The 23,453-nt window shown below is 38.3% G+C and overlaps 2 protein-coding genes across 2 annotated transcripts; one reads left to right on the forward strand and one right to left on the reverse strand.

The window, feature by feature from the left end:
• Positions 1–611: 611 nt before the first annotated feature.
• On the reverse strand, positions 612–5,925 carry LOC131127669 (rab5 GDP/GTP exchange factor-like). Its single transcript, XM_058069780.2, has 9 exons — positions 5,709–5,925; positions 4,940–5,125; positions 4,736–4,860; positions 3,597–3,748; positions 3,434–3,503; positions 3,207–3,342; positions 3,021–3,115; positions 2,692–2,948; positions 612–1,512 (listed from the first exon to the last, which is right to left on the reverse strand). Exons 2-9 carry the CDS (start codon positions 5,095–5,097, stop codon positions 1,117–1,119), a joined length of 1,389 nt encoding a protein of 462 aa, XP_057925763.2. The 5' UTR covers positions 5,098–5,125; positions 5,709–5,925; the 3' UTR covers positions 612–1,116.
• A 276-nt stretch (positions 5,926–6,201) lies between these two features.
• On the forward strand, positions 6,202–23,332 carry cfap251 (cilia and flagella associated protein 251). Its single transcript, XM_058069776.2, has 21 exons — positions 6,202–6,434; positions 6,939–7,109; positions 7,180–7,320; positions 7,388–7,497; positions 9,051–9,159; positions 9,253–9,333; positions 9,390–9,467; positions 9,542–9,583; positions 11,139–11,410; positions 11,482–11,658; positions 13,215–13,465; positions 13,537–13,688; positions 15,374–15,550; positions 15,684–15,868; positions 17,550–17,664; positions 17,908–18,071; positions 21,987–22,077; positions 22,168–22,311; positions 22,380–22,608; positions 22,820–22,927; positions 23,001–23,332. The coding sequence occupies exons 2-21, from the start codon at positions 6,951–6,953 to the stop codon at positions 23,126–23,128; spliced, it is 2,913 nt and encodes a 970-aa protein (XP_057925759.2). The 5' UTR covers positions 6,202–6,434; positions 6,939–6,950; the 3' UTR covers positions 23,129–23,332.
• The last annotated feature ends 121 nt before the right edge of the window (positions 23,333–23,453 follow it).

Consider the following 23,453-nt stretch of genomic DNA (forward strand, 5'->3'; position numbering starts at 1 on the left):
CCAATGGGATTATTTTTTCAGTGACTGAAACGGGCTTCCATAGTAAATTAAAAACTGTCTTCATTGGGGGGAAAAATAAGAGATTCATTTTCAATTTCGATACTGTCAGTGATATTTAACAAGAGTTAATTGCATTTAAATATATATTTTTATATATTATACTGATTACAATCCCGCAAGAGGGAGATCTGATTTATTAACAATATAAAAATATTCTAGTTTTAATACTGCAAAAATACAAACAACTGACTCAGATTGAGGGCTGCCTCCCGCCTGAAGTCAGTATGTGTGTGTGTGTGTGTGTGTGTGTATATATATATATATGTGTGTGTGTGTGTGTGTGTGCGCGTGTGTGCCCTGTGATTGGCTGGCGACCAATACATATATTGTGCAGTGGGGGAAACAAGTATTTGATTCCCTGCTGATTTTTATAAGTAACTCTTCCCCAAATGTGAACAGTCCAGAATTTGTGGCAGGTTCATTTTAAAGGAGACGGAATGTGTAAAAAACAAATTACTTTGACCTTATACAGATATAAATAAATAATAGAAATATTTTTCTGCTTGCCTGTTGGGACATTTTGCTCTCTCAAAAGAAAACTACAAAACACATTTCATCACATGTCAAGTTTAATATATCATCATTTATTATGAAACAACCCTACTTTGGTTTTCCTAACAATGTGTAAATAAAGTGTACCTGCACACTAGCATAGACTGTAAATCCATTAAAGGTTGGTTACTTCATGTTCCAACATGTAAAGTTAAAAGTTTGTAAAATAGACTCTAGAACATTTTTTCATATTAATTTCACATTTTTATATAGGCACACTGGTTAAGATTGTTAATGGGGGGGGGCTGAGTGCTTATTACAGTATTGCTTGTAATTACACTGGAATGTGTTGATAGGTGCCTTCATTGTCACACGTTAGGAACCAAGTGCAAATCATTCATGCATAGAAAGTGTAACTATAAGCTCCGCCCTCACCACCGTGTGTGTGCTCTGTGCTATCCTTCATCATGACAATCATTTAGCAGCACTATAACACTAGAAACATCAGTGCCGAGGATTTGGGTAAGGAAAAAAAATAATCACGTACCAGATGGGAGGTTCTGATTAACAGTCCGAATCATTCGGCCCCGCATATTGATCAGTGAGCACCACCTGCTCTTTGAGATCTTCTCCCGTTGGCGCAGAATTCGGAGACAATAACGACGACTCCGTCGGGTCCTTCTGCACCGTGGAGAACTGGGAGGCAGCCTCGTCCAACTGGGAATGAACCGTCTGCACCCACTTCTGCAGCTGCAAGTTGAGTGCATCCACACCGCGGTCCAGCTTCTCCTGCCGGCACGTCAGCTCGTCCAACAGGTGCTGCGTCGCTTCCGCCACCTGCTGCCTCGCGCTTCCTGCGGCGCCCGGGCCCCGTCGGTGCCTCATGTAACCTTCGAACTCGGCCGGGCTCAGATTAAGGGCTGGTCCGTCCAGTTTTTCTATGAAGGCCACCGCACAAGACTGAAACAGACCAGTTGCACATTTAGGTGGACCAGTTAAGGGAATATCCCACTTTACTGGAGTTAAAGGGATATACAGGTGGCAGGACAGCCTGTGTGTGTCCAAGAACTATTTGAATGCTGTCTCTGCCCACCAGAAGGAGCCAGAGGGAGGCTGACGTCAATGCAGTACCATAATGCATCGTCAAAGAGTTGTTTCGTTCCATCTTGAACTCATATTGATACATGCCTGTATATTTATCAGATATTCCTGAATGTCAAGTTGCTGTGTGATGAATTTATTGTGTTATTGGCACCATGAATCAGTTATATTGTTATGCTGTAATAGAGCGTTGACAAGCTTGTTGGGACTGCACACAGTTTGTGACTAGTTCCTACCAAAGAAAGAACTACATTTCCTCACTGACTCACGATCGGCACAGTAGTGCAAGAAGCAATGCAGTGAGGCGGGATATACAGGTGGCAGAACAGCCTGTATGTGTCCAAGAACTATTTGAATGCTGTCTCTGCCCACCAGAGGGATGCTGATGTCATTGCAGTACCATAATGCATCGTCAAAGAGTTGTTTCGTTCCATCTTGAACTCATATTGATACATGCCTGTATATTTATCTGATATTCCTTTCGAGTGTCAAGTTGCTGTGTGATGAATTTATTGTGTTATTGGCACCTTGACAAGCTTGTTGTGATTGCACACATGGCTCGTGACTGGTTCCTACCAAAGAAAGAACTAAGTTTCCTCACTGACTCGCGATCGGCACAGTAGTGCAACTGCTCTCAACTGCTCTCAACTGTAGTAGTTCTGATGTAAAGGAGAGTGATAGCATCAAGCTAAAAGGCCGAGCCAAGTCCAATTCTACAGGCTCTGGCAAATAAAATACAGCAAGCTACAACCATGTGCACTTTCAGACTTAAACCAGACAACAAAGGGCCAATTTTCCGCTTTTTGAGGTACTAGTATCAGAGCCGTAGCACAGTATTTTCTACGTCCCTCAAAAGGCTATGGTTGACATTGCTTTCAACACATCTTAGCAGGAGTCAGTGTCAGGTTCTTAAAAGTCACCCCTTGTGAATACCCTTATACACAGGTGGTGCCCTGCCTCTCATTCTACCCCAGAAAGAGGTACATTGTAGTTTATAAAAATGCAAAAACAGCATCGTTTTTAAGCCGATATACTGACCAGGTTGGTGAAATAGTATCCGCTCTCTCCGGCCATGAGACTGTGAGGGAGACCAAAGCGGATGACGTACTGCATGTTGGAGTGCAGGCGAGGCGGGTTGGCCTTGAGTACCACGTACACCAGGGCAGACAGGAAGTCGTCGGCGTTGGCCGGCTCGCTGTTGGAGTTGGAGAGTGCCTCAAAGACGTGCTGGCTGCACTTCGACACACACACCAGTTTGTCCTGAGGAGCCCGCTTGGCGTCCATTTCTATAATGGCTGTCAAGGAAGGGGAGCGATGCAATGTGAAATATTACAATATAAAAAAAATCAAAGAGGTTTGTCTTTTACCTGTTATTGCAGGAAGAAAGGGGTCGCCTGTGATTGAACTCTGTACATCAGGAAAAGGCACACTGAGCATCTGTGGGGTGACCCAGGTTAAAGAACTGAAAAAAATACAACAAGATATTATGGGCAAAATCCTAAACAGGAAGTTGCATGCAAACAAACCCAAGTGAATACAAACAAATATCTAACCGTATCCTCCTTTGAAGAGCCAAGTCTTTCTGTTCGTCGTCACAGCTGTCATGGCAGAAGACCCATTTGTGCAAGCGGGTCATGATGAGCTTCTCCACGTGCTCCATCGTCTGCGTGAGCTCAGCTTCTGAAAAACCTAAAAAAAAGAAAAAAAACGCGAAAGCGCCACCTTTGATAGGTTTGCTTGGAAGGAGGACTTGAGGCATGGAGAAAGCAGGTGTACTCACTGCTGAAATATTCTGCATAGGACTGGTAGAAATCTTGCACAAGGTCCGACTGCTTCTGTACCGGCAGATCCTGGAAAAAAAAAAACCCAACAACCTGACATCCATCCACGCTGTTTTTTTTTTTCAAATATGAGACAGTGATGACATCTAATAAACTATTTACATGGTAAGCTTCCATCGTATTCAGGAAGGTTGTACATCTGGACTGTAGTCGCTGGGAGGACGGGCTTCGGAGTACCTTCAGGAAGCCGGTAAAGTCTCCTGGTTGGAGGTTCTGGAAGGCTTTTAGCACACTCATGTGGCTATCGGAAGGCTCTGGTGGGGATAAATGGAAAATGGTTTATTTTGTCATTTTACAGAACTCCTCTGGTGGTTGGTATTTTCACCTAGTGGTCTTTTATGGATTTTGCTGGTAAATGTGTTGTGTACAAGTACTGAGTAGTCAAGTGCTTCTACTGCAAAAGGTTTCATTTCCTACTCTATGGCTATGATCACATATTTTCTCATCAAGCTGCCCTTCTGTGGTACAAGTTGGCATTTGAGATTTAATGAGGGTTACATTTTTTTTATTTTTACTTTTGAGGCGAGGGCTGCACGGCGGACGAGTGGTTAGCGCGCAGACCTCACAGCTAAGAGATCAGGGTTCAATTCCACCCTCGGCCATCTCTGTGTGGAGTTTGCATGTTCTCCCTACTACTGGCCCGTGTCGTAATCGCTTGCCCTTGTGGGGGCAGGTCTGTCATCCCGGATTCTACACCATGAGGCCGGTGGCGCTCTCTCCTCACATACATGGAGTGACGTTGAGGCCGTTGCTGAGAGGAGAAGAGGGGCGTATAACCCAGGCCGTAATGGTAGGATTCATGTGGGAAGGGAAGAGTGTGAGTGGAGGGCATCCCTGCACCTCCTGGATCTAAGATCCCTGGAGCCTTGGCCTCGTCTGTTGATAAGAGTGGTTCGCATGTTAGCCACAGGAAGACCTGGGTTCGAAACTCCGCTTGGGCATCTCTGTGTGGAGTATGCATGTTCTCCCTATGTGTGGGTTTCCTCCCACATTCCAAAAACATGCTAGGTTAATTGGCGGCTCCAAATTGTCCATAGGTATGAATGTGAGTGTGAATGGTTGTTTGTCTATATGTGCCCTGTGATTGGCTGGCGACCAGTCCAGGGTGTAAAACAGCCGGGATAGGCTCCAGCACCCCCACAACCCTCGTGAGGATAAGCGGTAGAAAATGAATGAATGAATGAACTTTTGAGGCATATATTTCAATATCAGACCAAACCGGGTTGGACGAACAACTGCACCTTGCTTAGGAGGGGACGGACCACCCCAGAAGAGTCTCCTCATGGTGTTGATACGACGGCTCTTCTCCATATTTTTCTTCTCCTCAAATTTTGAGAAGGTCGGCGGAGTTGCATCACTGCTCTGCCTATAAGGAAATGAGAGCGACAGCTATCACAGAAAACACTTGCTGCCAGGCAGAGATCATGGGGCATAGAGTCAAATACCTGGCGTCTTGTCTGTGGGCTTCAGAGGGCCGCATTCGCTCCCTCCAGCACTTGGAGCAAAAGCCTTGCCATGCAGGGTTGCCATAGTAGCCGCAGGAGTTTTTGCACAGAAGCTCCTCCTGAGAAAGTCGGATTCCTCTTTGCTTGTCTGTCCACATTGTAGCGCATATGTATAATCAATCCTTCCTGTTTGTTGGAGGAAATGTTTATGTCAAAGACATTAGAAATGAGTAGCATATTTAGTCATACTGGACACTGCGTCAGTGCTATGACCTTCCAAGATATGATATCAATGACTAAGTACAATTAACTTCTCCCTCCATTGGACCCCAAGTAAGTGTTATGATCCTCCAATAGTGCTACATCAACGCCTTTTCTTGCATTTGGTCTTGGAGCAGAATAGCGATATTTTTCTCAACCAGCTCATTTAATAAATACCAACAACTAAATAACCGCTTCCCAATTTTTATCAGACGAACTTACAATAAGTCTGGGCCCTACAACATTTTTTTAACCGACCGTATTTTTATTAAGTTTGGCTTTCGCTAACCACCTTGCTAGCATCCAACAGGTAGGCAGCAGCTGACTGCCATCTGAGAAGTGACATAAGAGCTGACGAACGCTGTAAAAACGAGTTACCAAACCATTTCAGTTAAATGTTTAACGAACCCCATTCCATCCACGTCCGAGATTAAAAAGTTCTCAGTTACGAAGATGAAGTAAAGTGGTAGAGTTGACACCGAATGATAACAGCGAGCTCACTACTCACCAGTCAAATAGAGCGAGCACCTTAATAACTTCCGGATGCACTTTTATTCTTTTTTTTTTACTTTCCCACGACTCCACACAGTAATAAGCGTTCAACAATAATAAAATGTACTAAAACGAGCAATCGGCCTCGGCAATAAATGTCTAAAGAATAAATAAATAAAGCTCGAGAAGGAAATGGCGACTTTAAGTATGCATAATTAGAGGGTTCAGAACCGGAAGTCACGTGGGAAGCAGCCTGACGTCGACAGCCGAAATACATAGCGATGATTTTTCACAATAATAAAACAGTGGCAAAATAATCACCTATTCGCAATTTACTTCCCAAATTCACATCCTCAAGAATATCAGTGACTTAATTTAAGAATTATAAGAATTATTATTAAGAATTATTGACAACATGTAATGTAGATTCAAGTTTTAAACAGTCATGCTTTTAATTTGAAATGATTAGCAAAGTCGTAATATGTTTCGTGTACGGTCGCCAAGCAACAGTAACTAACTGGGTACTCTTCTCACTCTTAGGACGTTTCGCCGTATATAAATATTGATAATATAATAGGGATAATTCGAAATTAAAACAATTATGAATTGACACACATGATTCTTAATGATGACGAATGTGCATTATTCTGTCTAATGTCTAATGTCCTGTGGTAACCAGGCGATTTAACACCTGAAGAGGACTATTTGTCAACGAAACTGTCAAGTTAAACTGCATGCAAAGGTATGTTTATGTATAAATTAACTTCATGCCTTTAGTACAGGAAATTGGACTATAACCTGTGCGTTTTTAATACCACAAAAAAAGTTGCGAATCTGTAAATTTCTTTGACAGATTCGCAGATTTGTCACTTAGTGGTACCTTGTAGCAAACCCCAATGCTGCTTTGCTTTAAATATAAAACTTATAAATTTATATCTTGTAATATGTAAGATGTTTGACAAATGTGTGTGTAATTTATTAATTTAATGTATTTTTGACATTTGTACAGTGGACGACCACGGTACCACTGTGTGACGAATCTGCCAATTGGTAGAAGAAACTGAAAAAAACATCTTAAAGCTCAGTCAGGTGAAAGATGACAGGTGTTTTTGTATGGCAAACATAATTATAACTGTACAGTATTGATTTGGGTAAAAGTATACTGATGAATGACGCATTTTATTAGAAGTTAAATGTTATTTATTCAAGCCTTCCCTTTGATATAAAATAAATACATTTGACTTAGCTTTTAGGCATAATGTCAGGCGCAGAGGCACAGAACCCTGAGACCTCAAACATCCCACAATGCCAGAGTGAGGCTGACAAACTTCGACTCACCAGGGAGTCACAAGTCTACACTGCAACCAGAGAAACCCTTTTCCCCAAGGAGATAACACGCACTAGAACACATGCATTGGTACGTATTAATAGAAAGACTGATACTCTTATAAAAACTTGTATTGTCTATAAAGTCTTCATCCGTACAGTCACTTGACTGGGTCAACGGCGTGAATTCTACCCTTCCTGTATACATGCTGCAAGACCACAATCAGCTGGTGTTCCTCTATGCTGGAGCTCACGTTGCGATCATCTATAATCACACCACAAACTCCCAACACATACTTGAGGTAAAAAAAAAAAAACATTGTTCAGTGAGATACATCATAAAAATTACATTACTGTTCACATTTGTAGGGTCACAGCAGCTCCATTTCGTGTTTGTGCGTCAGTCAAGACAGACGATGGATTGCAACAGCAGACCTGAGCACGAAAAGCACTGTAATCATCTGGGATTCATACTCTGGGTAGCTACATTCTTCATGTTTCAAATTCAATGTCACTCATTCACTCATTCAAAACCCATTCACTACCGGCCATTTTAAGCTTTCAAGGCGCACAGAATATTGTCTTCTATGGCTATATACACATAACCCTACCAAAGGAAAGATGAGATGATCAGGAAAAAAAATTGTTTATACCTTTTATCGTTCTTTAGTAATCAGCATCGGTAAGTTTTAGTCAAATTTAAGTTTAACTTTGACAATTTTTTTGCTTCTGCGAAAGCTCAAATATCACTATATAGTAAATATAGTGACACATATACATATGTCACTATGTTCATTCATTCATTCATTTTCTACCGCTTATCCCCACGAGGGCCGTGGGGGGTGCTGGAGCCTATCCCAGTTGTCTTTGAGCGAGAGGCGGGGTACACCCTGGCCTGGTGGCCAGCCAATCACAGGGCACATATAGACAAACAACCATTCACACTCACATTCATACCTATGGACAATTTGAAGTCACATATTAACCTAGTATGATGGCAGAGGGTGGGATTGAACTTGAAGGATTGAAGGTCTGCGCGCTAACCACTAGACCGCCGTGCAGCCCGATTCCAGATATTTTACTATGTAATTAACATAGGAATTGTGTTCTCCACCACACATTCTTGTATGTGCCCTTTATAGTTTGGCTGCACTGCCAAAATGTGGCTCCCTATCCAAGGTCTCAGACGTCTAGGATGATGGGGTCCGAGCACCGTTTTAGCCGGATTCACGCCCCGGATACCAACCATCACAACCATTCACACTCACATTCATAGTATTCAGTATGGACAATTTGGAGACGCCAATTAACCTAGCATGTTTTTGGAAGGTGGGAGGAAACCGGAGTACCCGGAGAAAACCCACACATACACGGGGAGAACATGCAAACTCCACACAGAGATGGCCAAGGGTGGAATTGAACCCTGGTCTCCTAGCTGTGAGGTCTGCGTGCTAACCACTCGACCGCCACACCGTGCAGCCTATGTCACTATGTATATATCCTTCATTCATTAATTTTCTACCGCTTTTTCCTCACGAGGGTCGCGGGGGTGCTGGAGCCTATCCCAGCTGTCTTCGGGCGAGAGGCGGGGTACACCCTGGACTGGTGGCCAGCCAATCACAGGGCACATATAGACAAACAACCATTCACACTCACATTCATACCTATGGACAATTTGGAGTCGCCAATTAACCTAGCATGTTTTTGGAATGTGGGAGGAAACCGGAGTACTCGGAGAAAACCCACGCATGCACGGGGAGAACATAAAAACTCCACACAGAGATGGCCGAGGAATTGAACCCTGGTCCGTGCGCTAACCACTAGACCGCCGTGCCGCCCGTATATATCATTATATCACAATATTATTAACAACACAAAAAAGATTGTTTTACATCAAAATAAAACACGCAAAGTTTGATGCAAGGTTTTTTCTCACGTTTGTTGCACATAAACAGGCTTGCACCTACAAAAGTAACTTTTTTGCACAATAGTGAAACATTTTCTTCTCATGACCGTTTGTTGCATGTTACAGCATTCCTGTGAACACTTTGTTCGATTGCCATCGTGACGGGGGAGTCATTGCCATCGCATTTTCAGGAGACACAAAGCAATTAGTGACGCTTGGGAATGAAAAAAATCAAGTGAGTCATCAAGACGGCTTTGTCAAATGTCAGATTTTTCGGGTAAAGTGTCAGTGTATGCTGTAATAGAGAATGAATGCTTTTTGTCCACAGTGTGTGTGCATCTGGGCTTGGACAAATGACTCAAATGAGCCGTTGTGGGTCACTGAGCTCATCCCTGAATATGGTTATCAGGTAAGTGAAAATGACTTTTACTTTATTCGGCCTCACAGATAATTTGTGTTTTTCAGAATTACATCATTTTTAACCCAAACAACAGCACCCAGCTGCTGAGTACCAGTATAAGTCAGGTGCTGTTTTACAGCACGGTAAGTGACTGTGATTGAAGTGATTTATTGCAATCAATAATTTATTGCAATGTTGGTCTTTTTTTTTTTTTAAGGCACAGGGCAATCTGCAGTATGTTCCGCTCAGAATTATTAAGGTAAAGTGAGTCATCAAGTACGTACACTTGCATTCACACAGACGGTTTCGGTGCTTGTGCACACTTTAGTGCGGTTTGTTATGCCTGCACACTGGTATGCCTGCACACTGGTATTTTAGTCATGTGACCAAAGGCTGTGCAGTAAAGCAGGGGTGTCCAAACTTTTTCCACCAAAAGGCCACATACTGAAAAATGAAAGAATGCAAGCACCACTTTAACATTTTGTAAAGCAACACAAATAGATGGGTTGCATGGTGGGCGAGTGGTTAGCATTTGGACCTCACAGCTAGGAGACCCGAGTTCAATCCCACCCTCGGACAGTTTGCTTGTCCGGTTTCCTCCCACATTCCAAAAACATGCTAGGTTAATTGGCCACTCCGAATTGTCTATAGGTATGAATGTGAGTGTGAATGGTTGTTTGTCTATATGTGCCCTGTGATTGGCTGGCCACCAGTCCAGGGTGTACCCCGCCTCTCGCCCAAAGACAGCTGGGATAAACTCCAGCACTCCCGCGACCCTCGTGAGGATAAGCGGTAGAAAATGAATGAATGAACACAAATAGATGGGCTGCACACTGGACGATTGGTTAGCATTTGGACCTCACAGCTAGGAAACCCGAGTTCAATCCCACCCCGGACAGTTTGCTTGTCCGGTTTCCTCCCACATTCCAAAAACATGCTAGGTTAATTGGCCACTCCAAATTGTCCATAGGTATGAATGTGAGTGTGAATGGTTGTTTGTCTATATGTGCCCTGTGATTGGCTGGCCACCAGTCCAGGGTGTACCTCGCCTCTAGCCCGAGGACAGTTGGGATAGGCTCCAGCACCCCCACAACCCTTGTGTGGATAAGCAGTAGAAAATAAATGAACACAAATAGATATGCTAAGACGTTACATATATTCATTCATTCATTTTCTACCGCTTTTTTCTCACAAGGGTCGCAGGGGGTGCTGGAGCCTATCCCAGCTGTCTGGTGGCCAGCCAATCACACGGCACATATAGACAAACAACCATTCACACTCACATTCATACCTATGGACAATTTGGAGTCGCCAATTAACCTAGCATGTTTTTGGAATGTTTTGGAACTTTTTTATATCTGACTGCTGTGCCCCGCCCCGCTTTTACTCATGTTTTAACTGTGTATTAACCAGTGAATGTTGTATTTTGGTGTGTCTTCTACTCTGATTACTTACTTTATTCAACTCCATTCTTCTGTAAAGTGTCTTTGAGTATTTTGAAAAGCGCTATACAAATAAAATGTATCATTATTATTAATGTGGGAGGAAACCGGAGTACCCGGAGAAAACCCACGCATGCACGGAGAGAACATGCAAACTCCACACAGAGATGGTGGCATTGAACCCTGGTCTCCTAGCTGTGAGGTCTGCGCGCTAACCACTGGACCGCCATGCCGTCCCATGTTACATCTAAAAAAAATAATCAATTTCAGCTTTTCAGAAAAAGGCTATTATTAGTATAGTCTTTGGCTCTTTGCCCTTCATTTCTTACATCTCGTTCAACTTTGTTCTTCTTTGTTCCGCTGTTTCTGCAGCTGGGTGATGCGGCCACCCTGGAACTGAACGCCTCGCTGTTTCCACACACCACACCCGAGTACTGCAACATCCTCAAATTGGCTCGCGGGCCTCTAAATCCCTCTGTGTTTCACTGGCAAGATTTGAAGGTGTTAACGCCCACGATGTCAGGCATCATCATGATCTGGGATCTGATGGAGGACCTGGCCTCCAACCAAAACCTGAGCAGAGACAGAGTCAAGGTCATCTCCCTGCAGGATCATCCCATCACATTGCTCACCGTAACAGACAGGTGCTTCCAAGTGCTCACGTGCACTGTCGTCTTACTGTACGTTAACCTCTTTTTTTTGTTCGCCTTGACAGCTGTATTGTCACCGGAGACACCCGTGGTCATATCAACTTTTACGATGAAAACATGTTGCTCCTGACGTGGTACAACCAGTTCAACCTGGACACCATTGCTTCCATTTCCTTTTCCAAAGAGTGCTCACAAGGACACCTGGAGGATTGCACTATTGAAGCCAAACCACTACTGAGCAGGTGAAAGGAAGAAAAGACCTGCTGTTGCTGTTGTTGTTGTTGGAATGCATTGTGCAGCACTTCTTCATTTCTTAACATATGCCAGCATTTTGATCCTAATATTTTGTACAACACTGTATTTATGTATCTTTTTCTACAGTATTTATGCTGTATTATATTGGATATCGTTTATTGCCATTAATTGGTTCCAGACCTGACAGATGAATTTCCATGATGTAGAGTTCCTGATTCATAAATGGAATATTTTAGACTTCTAAAAATGTTTTTAACACCATTTAGTCCGCTAGACCTTGTATAGTCCTTGTATAGTCACCTTTACACTTCTATTATCCAATGCCGTTGACTTAATGATAGAACCAGTGGCGTCATTAGGCCTATTTTAGGCCCCTAAAATGTTCTTAAGTTCCTAAATAATTTGATATTTTTTATTGATTTTTTAAAAATAGATTTTTAATAGATTTTTTTATTGATTTTTTTATTGATTTTTTTTATTGATTTTTTTTATTGATTTTTTTATTGATTTTTTTTATCTCTGACAAATTTCATATAATAGGACAAAAGCAGGCTAATAAGCAAGCCAATAAGCAGGGTAATACTAGCCTACTACTACTAGTAGTAATAATCAGAAGAAGAAGAATGATGATAGTAATAACAGTAGGCTTAATATTGCCCTGTGATTGGCTGGCGACCAGTCCAGGGTGTACCCCGCCTCTCGCCCGAAGACAGCTGGGATAGGCTCCAGCACCCCCGCGACTCTTGTGAGGAAAAAGCGGTAGAAAATGAATGAATTAATAATTAATAATATAATAATGATTGTTATATCATTTCATCACTGTCCACTGGACCAAATGGTTGCAGAGCTTGAGCAGCGGTTTTGCAGTATATATTGTGTGATTGTGTGACGCCCCTGGATAGAGCATAAGACATCTTGATACATAAGACATAATAATAAGACATTACATAGACTCACAAGCTAGCATTGACGAGCTACCTGTTGTCTCATCAATGTAATGTTCCTGACACCGAGTGGCCAGTGTGGTATAAAACTACTGCCATGGCGCAGTGAACATTCCCACAGGAGCTGTGGAGCTGTTGTCAGCCACAACTCACTCCCATCACGGCACCCTCCCCACTGCTAATCACTCTGTAATGCTACTTCATAGCAAAGCATTTCACTGGTGGATGGAGCTACAATGATGTCCGCCAGAGAGAGGCTGACGCAAATGCAGCACCCCAATGAATGCATTGTTCAGATACAATGCATTATGAAAAAACATGTTTTGCCAATTTAAACTCATATTGGTACATGTTTGTTTATATACCTTTTGAAAGTTAAGTTTCTGTGTGATGAATTTAGTGTTATTTGTAAGATGACACCATGAGTCAGACTGTTATATTGCTATACTGGTTTATGTGTATACTGTATGCGTATACCTGCAATTGCCAACATTATGACAACATTATTTAGTAGTAGTTCTGAAGTTAAGGAGGTCTCATGTCATAATCCCATCTCATGTCATTGTACCGTGGCCCAGTATCTGATATATCTTCCACAGGAACTTTGTGGTGGCCACGGTCAGCTCCATGATGGTTCACGTGAACGTTCAAAAAGGCACCTGCCAGGTCATCCTGCAGGAGAACTGTGACACTATCAACACGGTGGCCTGTCATCCCACACAACCACTGATGGTCATGGGCAACCACAAGGGCACCTTGAAGGTCTGGGACTACGAGCAGAAGCGGACCGTCCGCAGCAAGGTCTTTGAAAAAGAGAAGGAGATTCAGTGTGTCATGTTCGACCCTCAAGGTTGGGACGGTGTCTTATAGCTTGTTGGTTGGCCACGTACGGTATGAAACACCATTCCGTTCCTTCAACAGGTCGCCACCTGGCTGTCGGCTTTGGAAGTGGAGCCATTCACTTTCTGGATCCGAACACTTTGCAAAGTAATCCTAAGGAATGCTTTGATACCCCCAAAGACAGCATCAGCCACATGAGTTTTTCCTCAGACTCCAGATACCTTGCCACGGTGGTATGCAAAATTTACCGTATTTTTACCTCTGCCAAGCGCAGAGCAGAGGTTGTGTTTTTGCTGGCATTTGTCTGTGTTCAAAATAACTTGCAAAGTCATCAATGGATTTGGATGACATTCATGCAATCTTCCACATACCAAAAATTCCCAGTTTTCTTGACATTCCCATTTTTCGGGATGTAAAATGCCTTTCAACTAATTACTCAACCGATTCAGGCCGTTCCAGAGTTAAACTTCTCAACTCATTTGGGTCATTTAGCCTTGCAGGAACATTGCTCTATCATGCTGGGTGTTATCATGCTAATGTTAGCATGTTAGCATTACTCATTTTTAGCTATTTTCACGGGTAGACACGTATACAGTATAAACACTGGGAACTGTTGTGCTAGGTGTTAGCATGCCAATTCTAGCATGTTAGCATTAGCATTTTTAGCCATTTTCATAGGTAGATACTTATATACTTAGACATGTATACAGTATAAACACTTAGCACTAACATGCTTGGTATTAGCAAAAAAATGGCTAAAAATGTTATGTCAATATTAGCATGCTAGCAATGCTAACCTTAGCATGCTAATATTGACATAACATTTTTAGCCATCTTTATAGCCCGACACTTAGCTAGAAATAGCTAGACACTTGTGCCATTCCAGAGTTAAACTTCTCAACTCATTTGGGTCATTTAGCCTTGCAGGAACATTGCTCTATTATGCTAGGTGTTATCATGCTAATGTTAGCATGTTAGCATTACTCTCATTTTTAGCTATTTTCACAGGTAGACACGTATAAAATAAACACTGGGAACTGTTGTGCTAGATGTTGGCATGCCAATTTTAGCATGTTAGCATTGCTAGCATGTTAACATTAGCATTTTTAGCCATTTTCATGGGTAGATACTTATATACTTAGACACGTACATTAATTAACACTTAGCACTACCATGCTTGGTATTAGCATGCTAACGTTAGCATTGCTAGCATGCTAACATTGACATAACATTTTTAGCCATTTTTATATTTAGACACTTAGCTAGAAATAGCTAGACACTCGGGCCGTTCCAGAGTTAAACTTCTCAATTCATTCCGTGTCATTTAGCCTTGCAGGAACATTGCTTTATTATGCTAGGTGTTATCATGCTAATGTTAGCATTACTCTCATTTTTAGCTATTTTCACAGGTAAACACGTATACAGTATAAACACTTAGAACTGTTGTGCTAGGTGTTGGCATGCCAATTTTAGCATGTTAGCATTGCTAGCATGGTAACATTAGCATTTTTAGCCATTTTCATAAGTAGATACTTATATAATTAGACATGTTTACAGTATAAACACTTAGCACTACCATGCTTGGTATTAGCATGCTAATGTTAGCATGTTAACATTGACATAGCATTTTTAACCATTTTTATAGCTAGACACTTGGCACTATTATGCTATGTATATGCATGCTAATGTTAGCAAGTTAGCATTTTAGCATTGTAACATTAGCAGTCTAAATATGTAGATAAAATAAATGTAAAACTAATATTCATGATGTAAATGACAACATTGGGGAACTACGGTGCTCCAGTTTTAGCATGCTACGATTTTCCTCGATAGCTTCACTGAAATTTTCGTACACACAAACAGGGCTCAATCAATAATCCAATGTAACTGAGACCTGGTGTTGTCATCTCACCACTAGGATGTCGGGAAAGCCATAACTATATTCCGCTCACAAACCAATGACGACTCCCCTCCGCTGTGGATCTACCTGGGCAGATATCGCTCCCACTACAAGCCCATTGCGGACCTTCTCTTCGGGGTGCACCTGGACGGTATCAAGCCCAGGCTGTTCACCCTGGGTATGGACCGCATGTTGGTGAGGCCACCTCAACAAATAGTAGGACGTGGCGTACGCACATTTGTTATGTGTATGCATGGTTTATACATTTGGTCCCAGGTCTTGAGCTTTGATTTGGTGCGTTGATGCTCACCTCTCTGCTGGGTAATAGGTGGAGTATGACCTGGAGAACAGTGACATGGACCAGATTGTCATCTCCAGCACGAAGCGCATTGAGCAAAGTGCTGTGCCAAAGTGCATGACGTGGTACCCGCCCTTCAGCGCCGAGCAATTTGTTGTCATTTCCTCGGACCAATACAAGATGAAGCTTTTCAACAGCACCACCAAGAAGTGCCGGTAACAACTTTATTTATAAACATTCATTTCATTTCAACATTCAATTCCAAATATGTCAACTTTCTTCTTAAAGGGGAATTGCACTTTTTGGGAATTTTGCCCATCATTCACAATTCTCATGTGAAACATGAACACATATTTCTTTCCCTTTTCTGTGCATATGAGAAAATGAGTTTATATCAGCTTGCTAGCAACAGTCGTCATGGGAAATAGGAGAGCGGACATCTTAAATGTTGCTGTTGTTGTTGATAGCACTAGCATAATTATGTGTATCAATACGCCAAGGAAAGAAGTAGCGTCTTAAGTCATCAAATATTAAATAATCAGCCTAATTTTCAAAAAATTACAACTTTCTTTTGTTTGCTTCTAATAATAGAACTTTTAAAAAATGTAGATTTTCTTTAATATTTCAACTTTACGTTATTTGACATTATTTTTTTCTGATAATATTAGGAGTGTTTTTTTAAGGCAACTTCTTTGTTGGAATATGACTTTATTCTCTTCATATTTTGACTTTATTGTAAAATTACAGCTGGTTCCATGTCTTCTGTGGTTATTTCCACTTTCTTTTTGCTCTGGTAATTTTGACTTTAGTCCCATAATATTTGGACTTTATCCTTGTAACATTCAAACTTTTTTCTGCAAGCTAATTTTCCAAAATTGGCAACTTAATTTGCTTTTTTGTTATTGTTTTTATAACATTGTTGTTATAACATTACAACTTCTAAAAAATCCATAGATTTTTTTTTGTTAATATTACTATTGCAACTTGCTCTCTTAATATTTTGACTTTATTTTTTTCAATTTTCTTCAATTTTTGCTGTTGTTTTCTTTTTGGGAATTTTGCCCATCATTCACAATTGTCATTTGAAACATGAACACATATTTCTTTCCCTTTTCTGTGCATATGAGAAAATGAGTTTATATCAGCTTGCTAGCAACAGTCGTCATGGGAAATAGGAGAGCGGACATCTTAAATGTTGTTGTTGTTGTTGACGGCACTAGCATAATTATGTGTATCAATACGCCTAGGAAAGAAGTAGCGTCTTAAGTCATCAAATATTAAATAATCAACCTAATTTTCAAAAAATTACAACTTTCTTTTGTTTGCTTCTAATAATAGAACTAATAATAGAAAAAATTTAGATTTTCTTTAATATTTCAACTTTATGTTATTTGACATGATTTTTTTCTTATAAGATTAGGAGTGTTTTTTTTAAGGCAACTTCTTTGTTGGAATATGACTTTATTCTCTTCATATTTTGACTTTATTGTATAATTACAGCTGTTTCCATGTCTTCTGTGGTTATTTCCACTTTCTTTTTGCTCTGGTAATTTTGACTTTAGTCCCATAATATTTGGACTTTATCCTTGTAACATTCAAACTTTTTTCTGCAAGCTAATTTTCCAAAATTGGCAACTTAATTTGCTTTTTTGTTATTGTTTTTATAACATCTTTGTTATAACATTACAACTTCTAAAAAATCTATAGATTTTTTTTGTTAATATTACTATTCCAACTTGCTCTTTTAATATTTTGACTTTATTTTTTAATTTTTTTTCAATTTTTGCTGTTGTTTTCTTGTTAAATTATATTTATAAGACTGATAATTAAGAAAAACCCTTGGGCCGTATGTTGGACATCACATTATTATATTCAACTTTTGTTTGGTTACAACAGAAAGACTCTGCTGGGCCCAACATATGGAAGTCCTGTTAAGAAAATGGAGATTTTACCGACATGTGAAGGCAATGAGACCGGATCGTATTACATGGCATACATCACAGAGGACAAGGTCAGTAATGACATTTGTAGCATTTAAATGAATGACATTTTTGATGATTTCCACAATATTGTAGTCATTTTCCAGTTTGTGAGAATGCATGAACACACTGCTATAATAAGATGCTGTTACATGTTTTTCTTGACTGAAGCTTCACAAAAACACCCTGGCTAAAAAAATTTATTCAGTGACTAGAATTTGCTGAAAGCCAAATGACTAAGACCAAGTCTGAGTTGCTTATTCTGCATCCACCAGCTCGGCCTCCAGATTCTGCCTCTGGATGGGAACCCCTTCAAGTCCCATGCTGTCGTCTGCCACCCGACGGGCGTGTCCACGTTTGCCTACTCGCACGATGGACGCTTTCTTTTCACCGCCGGGGGAGGGGACTGCACTGTGCTGTCATGGCAGATAAGCTACAAGTAACATATAACAAGTAACATATTTTGGACTTATATGTATGTCTATATTTCAAGAGGAAAAACTGCATTTCATCTTTGTGATATACAGTTGGTGAAATGCTACATTATTTTTCCTCATAAAATTGACTTTTTTTCGTAATATTTTGGCTTTATTGTCGTAAAAATCAAATTTTTATTTTTGTATTAAATGTATTAAATTACATTAATTAAATTGTATTTTAAATCTAAAAATCTTGTCATAATTAGGACTTTATTCACAAAAAATTTTGACTTCTCGTAATGTAAATTTTTTTCCCAACCTAATTTTATTGATTGTTTTGTTTCTCATAATACTACATATAAAAAAAAATAATAAAATTTCTTTAATATTTCAAATTTATGCTATTCAAATAACAGATTTTTTCCTCATAATACTGACTTTTTTTGTAATATTTTGACTTTATTGTCGTAAAATTAAATTTTTATTTTTGTATTAAATGTATTAAATTAAATTAATTAAATTGTATTTTAAATCTAAAAATCTTGTCATAATTAGGACTTTATTCACAAAAAATATTTTTTTTCCCAACCTAATTTTATTGATTGTTTTGTTTTCGCATAATACTACATATAAAAAAAATAAATTTCTTTAATATTTCAAATTTATGCTATTCAAATAACAGATTTTTTTCTCATAATATTGACTTTTTTTGTAATATTTTGACTTTATTGTTGTAAAATTAAATTTTTATTTTTGGATTAAATGTATTAAATTAAATTAATTAAATTGTATTTTAAATCTAAAAATTTTGTCATAATTAGGACTTTATTCCCAAAATATTTTGATTTCTCGTAATGTAATTTTTTTTCCCAACCAAATTTTATTGATTGTTTTGTTTTTCATAATACTACATATAAAAAGAAAATAATAATAATAAAATTTCTTTAATATTTCAAATTTATGCTATTCAAATAACAGATTTTTTCCTCATAATATTGACTTTTTCCGTAATATTTTGACTTTATTGTCGTAAAATTAAATTTTTATTTTTGTATTAAATGTATTAAATTAAATTAATTAATTGTATTTTAAATCGAATAATCTTGTCATAATTAGGACTTTATTCACAAAATATTTTGACTTCTCGTAATGTACATTTTTTTCCCAACCTAATTTTATTGATTGTTTTGTTTCTCATAATACTACATAGAAAAAAAATAAAATAAAAATTATTTAATATTTCAAATTTATGTCATTCAAATAACAGATTTTTTCCTCATAATATTGACTTTGTTCGTAATATTTTGACTTTATTGTCGTAAAATGTAATTTTTATTTTTGTATTAAATGTATTAAATTAAATTAATTAAATTGTATTTTAAATCTAAAAATCTTGTCATAATTAGGACTTTATTCACAAAAAATTTTGACTTCTCGTAATGTAAATTTTTTTCCCAACCTAATTTTATTGATTGTTTTGTTTCTCATAATACTACATATAAAAAAATAATAATAAAATTTCTTTAATATTTCAAATTTATGCTATTCAAATAACAGATTTTTTCCTCATAATACTGACTTTTTTTGTTATATTTTGACTTTATTGTTGTAAAATTAAATTTTTATTTTTGTATTAAATGTATTAAATTAAATTAATTAAATTGTATTTTAAATCTAAAAATCTTGTCATAATTAGGACTTTATTCACAAAAAATATTTTTTTTCCCAACCAAATTTTATTGATTGTTTTGTTTCTCATATACTACATATAAAAAGAAAATAATAATAATAAAAATTCTTTAATATTTCAAATTTATGCTATTCAAATAACAGATTTTTTCCTCATAATATTGACTTTTTCCGTAATATTTTGACTTTATTGTCGTAAAATTTAATTTTTATTTTTGTATTAAATGTATTAAATTAAATTAATTAAATTGTATTTTAAATCTAAAAATCTTGTCATAATTAGGACTTTATTCACAAAAAATATTTTTTTTCCCAACCTAATTTTATTGATTGTTTTGTTTCTCATAGTACTACATAGAAAAAAAACAAAATAAAAATTCTTTAATATTTCAAATTTATGTTATTCAAATAACAGATTTTTTCCTCATAATATTGACTTTGTTCGTAATATTTTGACTTTATTGTCGTAAAATGTAATTTTAATTTTTGTATTAAATGTATTAAATTAAATTAATTAAATTGTATTTTAAATCTAAAAATCTTGTCATAATTAGGACTTTATTCACAAAATATTTTGACTTCTTGTAATGTAACTTTTTTTCCCAACCTAATTTTATTGATTGTTTGTCATAATACTACATATTTAAAAAAATAAATACAAATAAATAATAAATAATAATAATATATAACAAAAACAATATAAAGAAATAATATAAATAAATAATAATAAATAAATATAATAAATAAATTAATTTATTATAAATAATAAATAATTATTATTAATATTTCAAATTTATGCTATACACATAACAGATTTTTTCCTCATAATATTACAAGTTTATTCTTGTAAAATTGTCCTTTCCTTTCCATTTTCTTTTGCTTCTCTGGGTTCTTAATGAGGACTTTATTCCGACAACATGATATATTTTTTTTAGAATTACCACTGTATTCTTTCTTTCATTCTTTGAAAAAGTCATAATATTACATGTACTACATTGAGAAAAAAAACAGCTCAGCTTGCTTCAGGCAAGCTTTTATTTCTAACGTGGCCACAAAACAGAGCAGTTGAGGTAGCTGTGCACAGATTAGCATGGCTAGCTAGCCCTTCCACTTCCTTGCCCCGCCCCATGCACATGCCGGAGTCCAAGTCCCTCCTTTGCCTAGCTGTCTCAGGCAATGCCTGTAACATAAAGTTGACATTTTTTTCGCATAAATTTGCTACTTTATTATCGTAATATTATGAGTTTTTTCTCGTAAATTTACTACTTTGTTCTCGCAGTATAAGGATTTTTTCTCATACGTTTACGACTTAATTGTTGAAATCTCAAGATACAAAGAATACTTAGTCGTAACAGGCGTTTCCTGAGACAGCTACATCACCTTTGGCTTTGAGCAAAGATAATGTTATGACTTTTTCTTGTACATTTACGATATTTTTTCTAGTAAATTTATGTTATTTTTTCTTGTAGATGTATTCATTATTTTTGTATTATTATGAGATTTTCTCATAAATTTACACATTTATTCTCGCAGTATAAGGATTTTTTCTCGGATGTGTACGACTTAATTGTTGAAATCTCATGATACAAAGAATACTCAGTCGTAACAGGCGTTTCCTGAGACAGCTACGTCACCTTTGGCTTTGAGCAAAGATAATGTTATGACTTTTTCTTGTACAGTTACGATATTTTTTCAAGTAAATTTATGTTATTTTTTCTCGTAGATGTATTCTTTATTTTCGTATTATTATGAGTTTTTCTCATGAATTTACACATTTATTCTCACAGTATTATGATTTTTTTCTCTTACATGTACGACTTAATTGTCGAAATCTCAAGATGCAAAGAATACTCAGTGGTAACAGACATTTCCTGAGACAGTTCTGATTTTTTTTTCTCGTAAATTTATGACTTTATTCTCCTAAATGTACTTATTTTTCCTGTGAATTTGCAACTTTTCGATATCGTTGAACTCATTTTCTACCGCTTTTTCTCACGAGGGTGGCGGGGGATGTTGGAGACTATCCCAGCTACACCCTGGACTGGTGGCCAGCCAATCACAGGGCACATATAGACAAACAACAATTCACACTGATATCGTTGATTGTTTTTTTTTTTTAAGCACAAACCATAGGGGAACGCCACAACCCAAACATCATTTTACTATACTGTCAAAAAATAGACACATTGATTGTGAATGTTGTATGAAATCAAATAAGAAATGTTTTGCCCTTGTTCCGAGTGCAGTGCACTGGAGGGAGCAGCAGCTTTGGGGGGAAAGGACTTGATGCCTTTCTACACTCTTTTAGAGGGAGGCAAGGATGGCAAGTTCTACAGAGTGAGTATACCTTTTGGGGCGAAAAACCTGAGAGAAAGAGAAACCTGTCCGCTTTTGCAAATGTTGGTTACGATTGTTTCTGTGCTTTAGGAAATTGAGGATTTTTTCTACTATTGCCAAATTCATAATCAAGGTCTCGAATCAATGGACACACGGCAGCTGTCTACCAAAATTCCTCTGACGGAAGTCATCCCGTTAATGCGGGCTTTGGCCTACTTTCCTACTGAAGAAGAGGTATGCTCTGGGAATTCTGTGATGCGGTTGTGTCAGCGTAGACGCGTTTGTTGATGTTTTTGTTCAAGGTGGAAGACATGCTAAATGAGATCAAGCTCAGCAAATACGCCGAAACGGGAGAGTACACGACCGACATCAACTTGGAGGAGTTGATCAAGCTCTATATCAACCACCGGCCGGCCTTTGGCATCTCCATCAGTGAGATCACAGAAGCGTTTCGTGTTCTCGGCGATGCTAGCAGGGGAGGACCGCCTGTTCTGCCGAGAAACGAGCTGCTGGAACTGTTACAGGTCCGAGGTATGTTGGCCCTAAATCAGCCTTATTATTAATGAACTACAAAAGCACAACATTGACTTGCCTCGGTCTTGTCAGAGCGCACTCAGCTGATTGCGGAAATTGCCAAGTGCTACATTACAGTTGGATAAACAGATGCAAAAACTGCGCTTTATACTCTTTTCACTTTTGTTGGTGTGTTTATTTTCAAGCCCTGTGTTCTATTCTTCAACAGGGGAAGCCATGACAGAGGATGAGCTGGCAGAGTGTTTCACTTCACTTTTGGGCTTCATCGAGGTCCAAGAAGGGGAGAGCCCCGAGCAACAGTTTTGTAAATCTGAAGGTACATACAATTACTACAGTGTGTATATTATAATATACATTATTACAATTGATTTTTGGTGTTTTTTTCATAGATGAGAGCCAAGAATATTCTCTGGAGAGTGTCATCCCAGAGGAGATATCCATGAAGATATTCACAGATCACATCCTGGGCCTCCCACCGTCCACTATGAGGGGCGGACACTTCAGTCAACTCGAGTGATGAAGGAATATACTGTAAATATTTTGAGTGTTAAATAGGATGGAAAACTGTTTAGGAATAGTATGGTGTAGTTTAAGACATGCTTAACAAGTTACACTAAGGAACACCACATTGAAGCTTATATAATCCATTCTACTCATGTTATTTGTTCATGTTGACACTTGCAATAATGAATGTATTTTTATTTTGTCATTAAAATGTTTGTTTGGGTATTTACGCCCTCCCAACCTTAGCTCAGTGACTCTTGACCTACAAAGCGACCTGGGCTGTATTTATATGACATACCGAAGTGGGTGGGACTCGGCTCCCAACCAATCAGAAACCT

Source organism: Doryrhamphus excisus, linkage group LG3 (genome assembly GCF_037039965.1).
Source record: "Doryrhamphus excisus strain RoL-2023G ecotype Guam linkage group LG3, RoL_Dexc_Guam_v1.1, whole genome shotgun sequence".
NCBI lineage: Eukaryota > Metazoa > Chordata > Actinopteri > Syngnathiformes > Syngnathidae > Doryrhamphus > Doryrhamphus excisus.

What these genes read in the sequence shown, in the direction of transcription:
- LOC131127669 (XM_058069780.2), bottom strand. Translation starts at nt 5,097, where the DNA reads ATGTGGACAGACAAGCAAAGAGGAATCCGACTTTCTCAGGAGGAGCTT. An exon ending in TCCGTCCCCTCCTAAGCAAG is followed by an intron (nt 3,749 to 4,735) that starts GTGCAGTTGTTC and finishes TATCCCCACCAG; the next exon opens with AGCCTTCCGATAGCCACATG. An exon ending in CTATGCAGAATATTTCAGCA is followed by an intron (nt 3,343 to 3,433) that starts GTGAGTACACCT and finishes TCTTTTTTTTAG; the next exon opens with GTTTTTCAGAAGCTGAGCTC.
- cfap251 (XM_058069776.2), top strand. Translation starts at nt 6,951, where the DNA reads ATGTCAGGCGCAGAGGCACAGAACCCTGAGACCTCAAACATCCCACAA. An exon ending in GCACTAGAACACATGCATTG is followed by an intron (nt 7,110 to 7,179) that starts GTACGTATTAAT and finishes TCATCCGTACAG; the next exon opens with TCACTTGACTGGGTCAACGG. An exon ending in ATCTGGGATTCATACTCTGG is followed by an intron (nt 7,498 to 9,050) that starts GTAGCTACATTC and finishes TGCATGTTACAG; the next exon opens with CATTCCTGTGAACACTTTGT.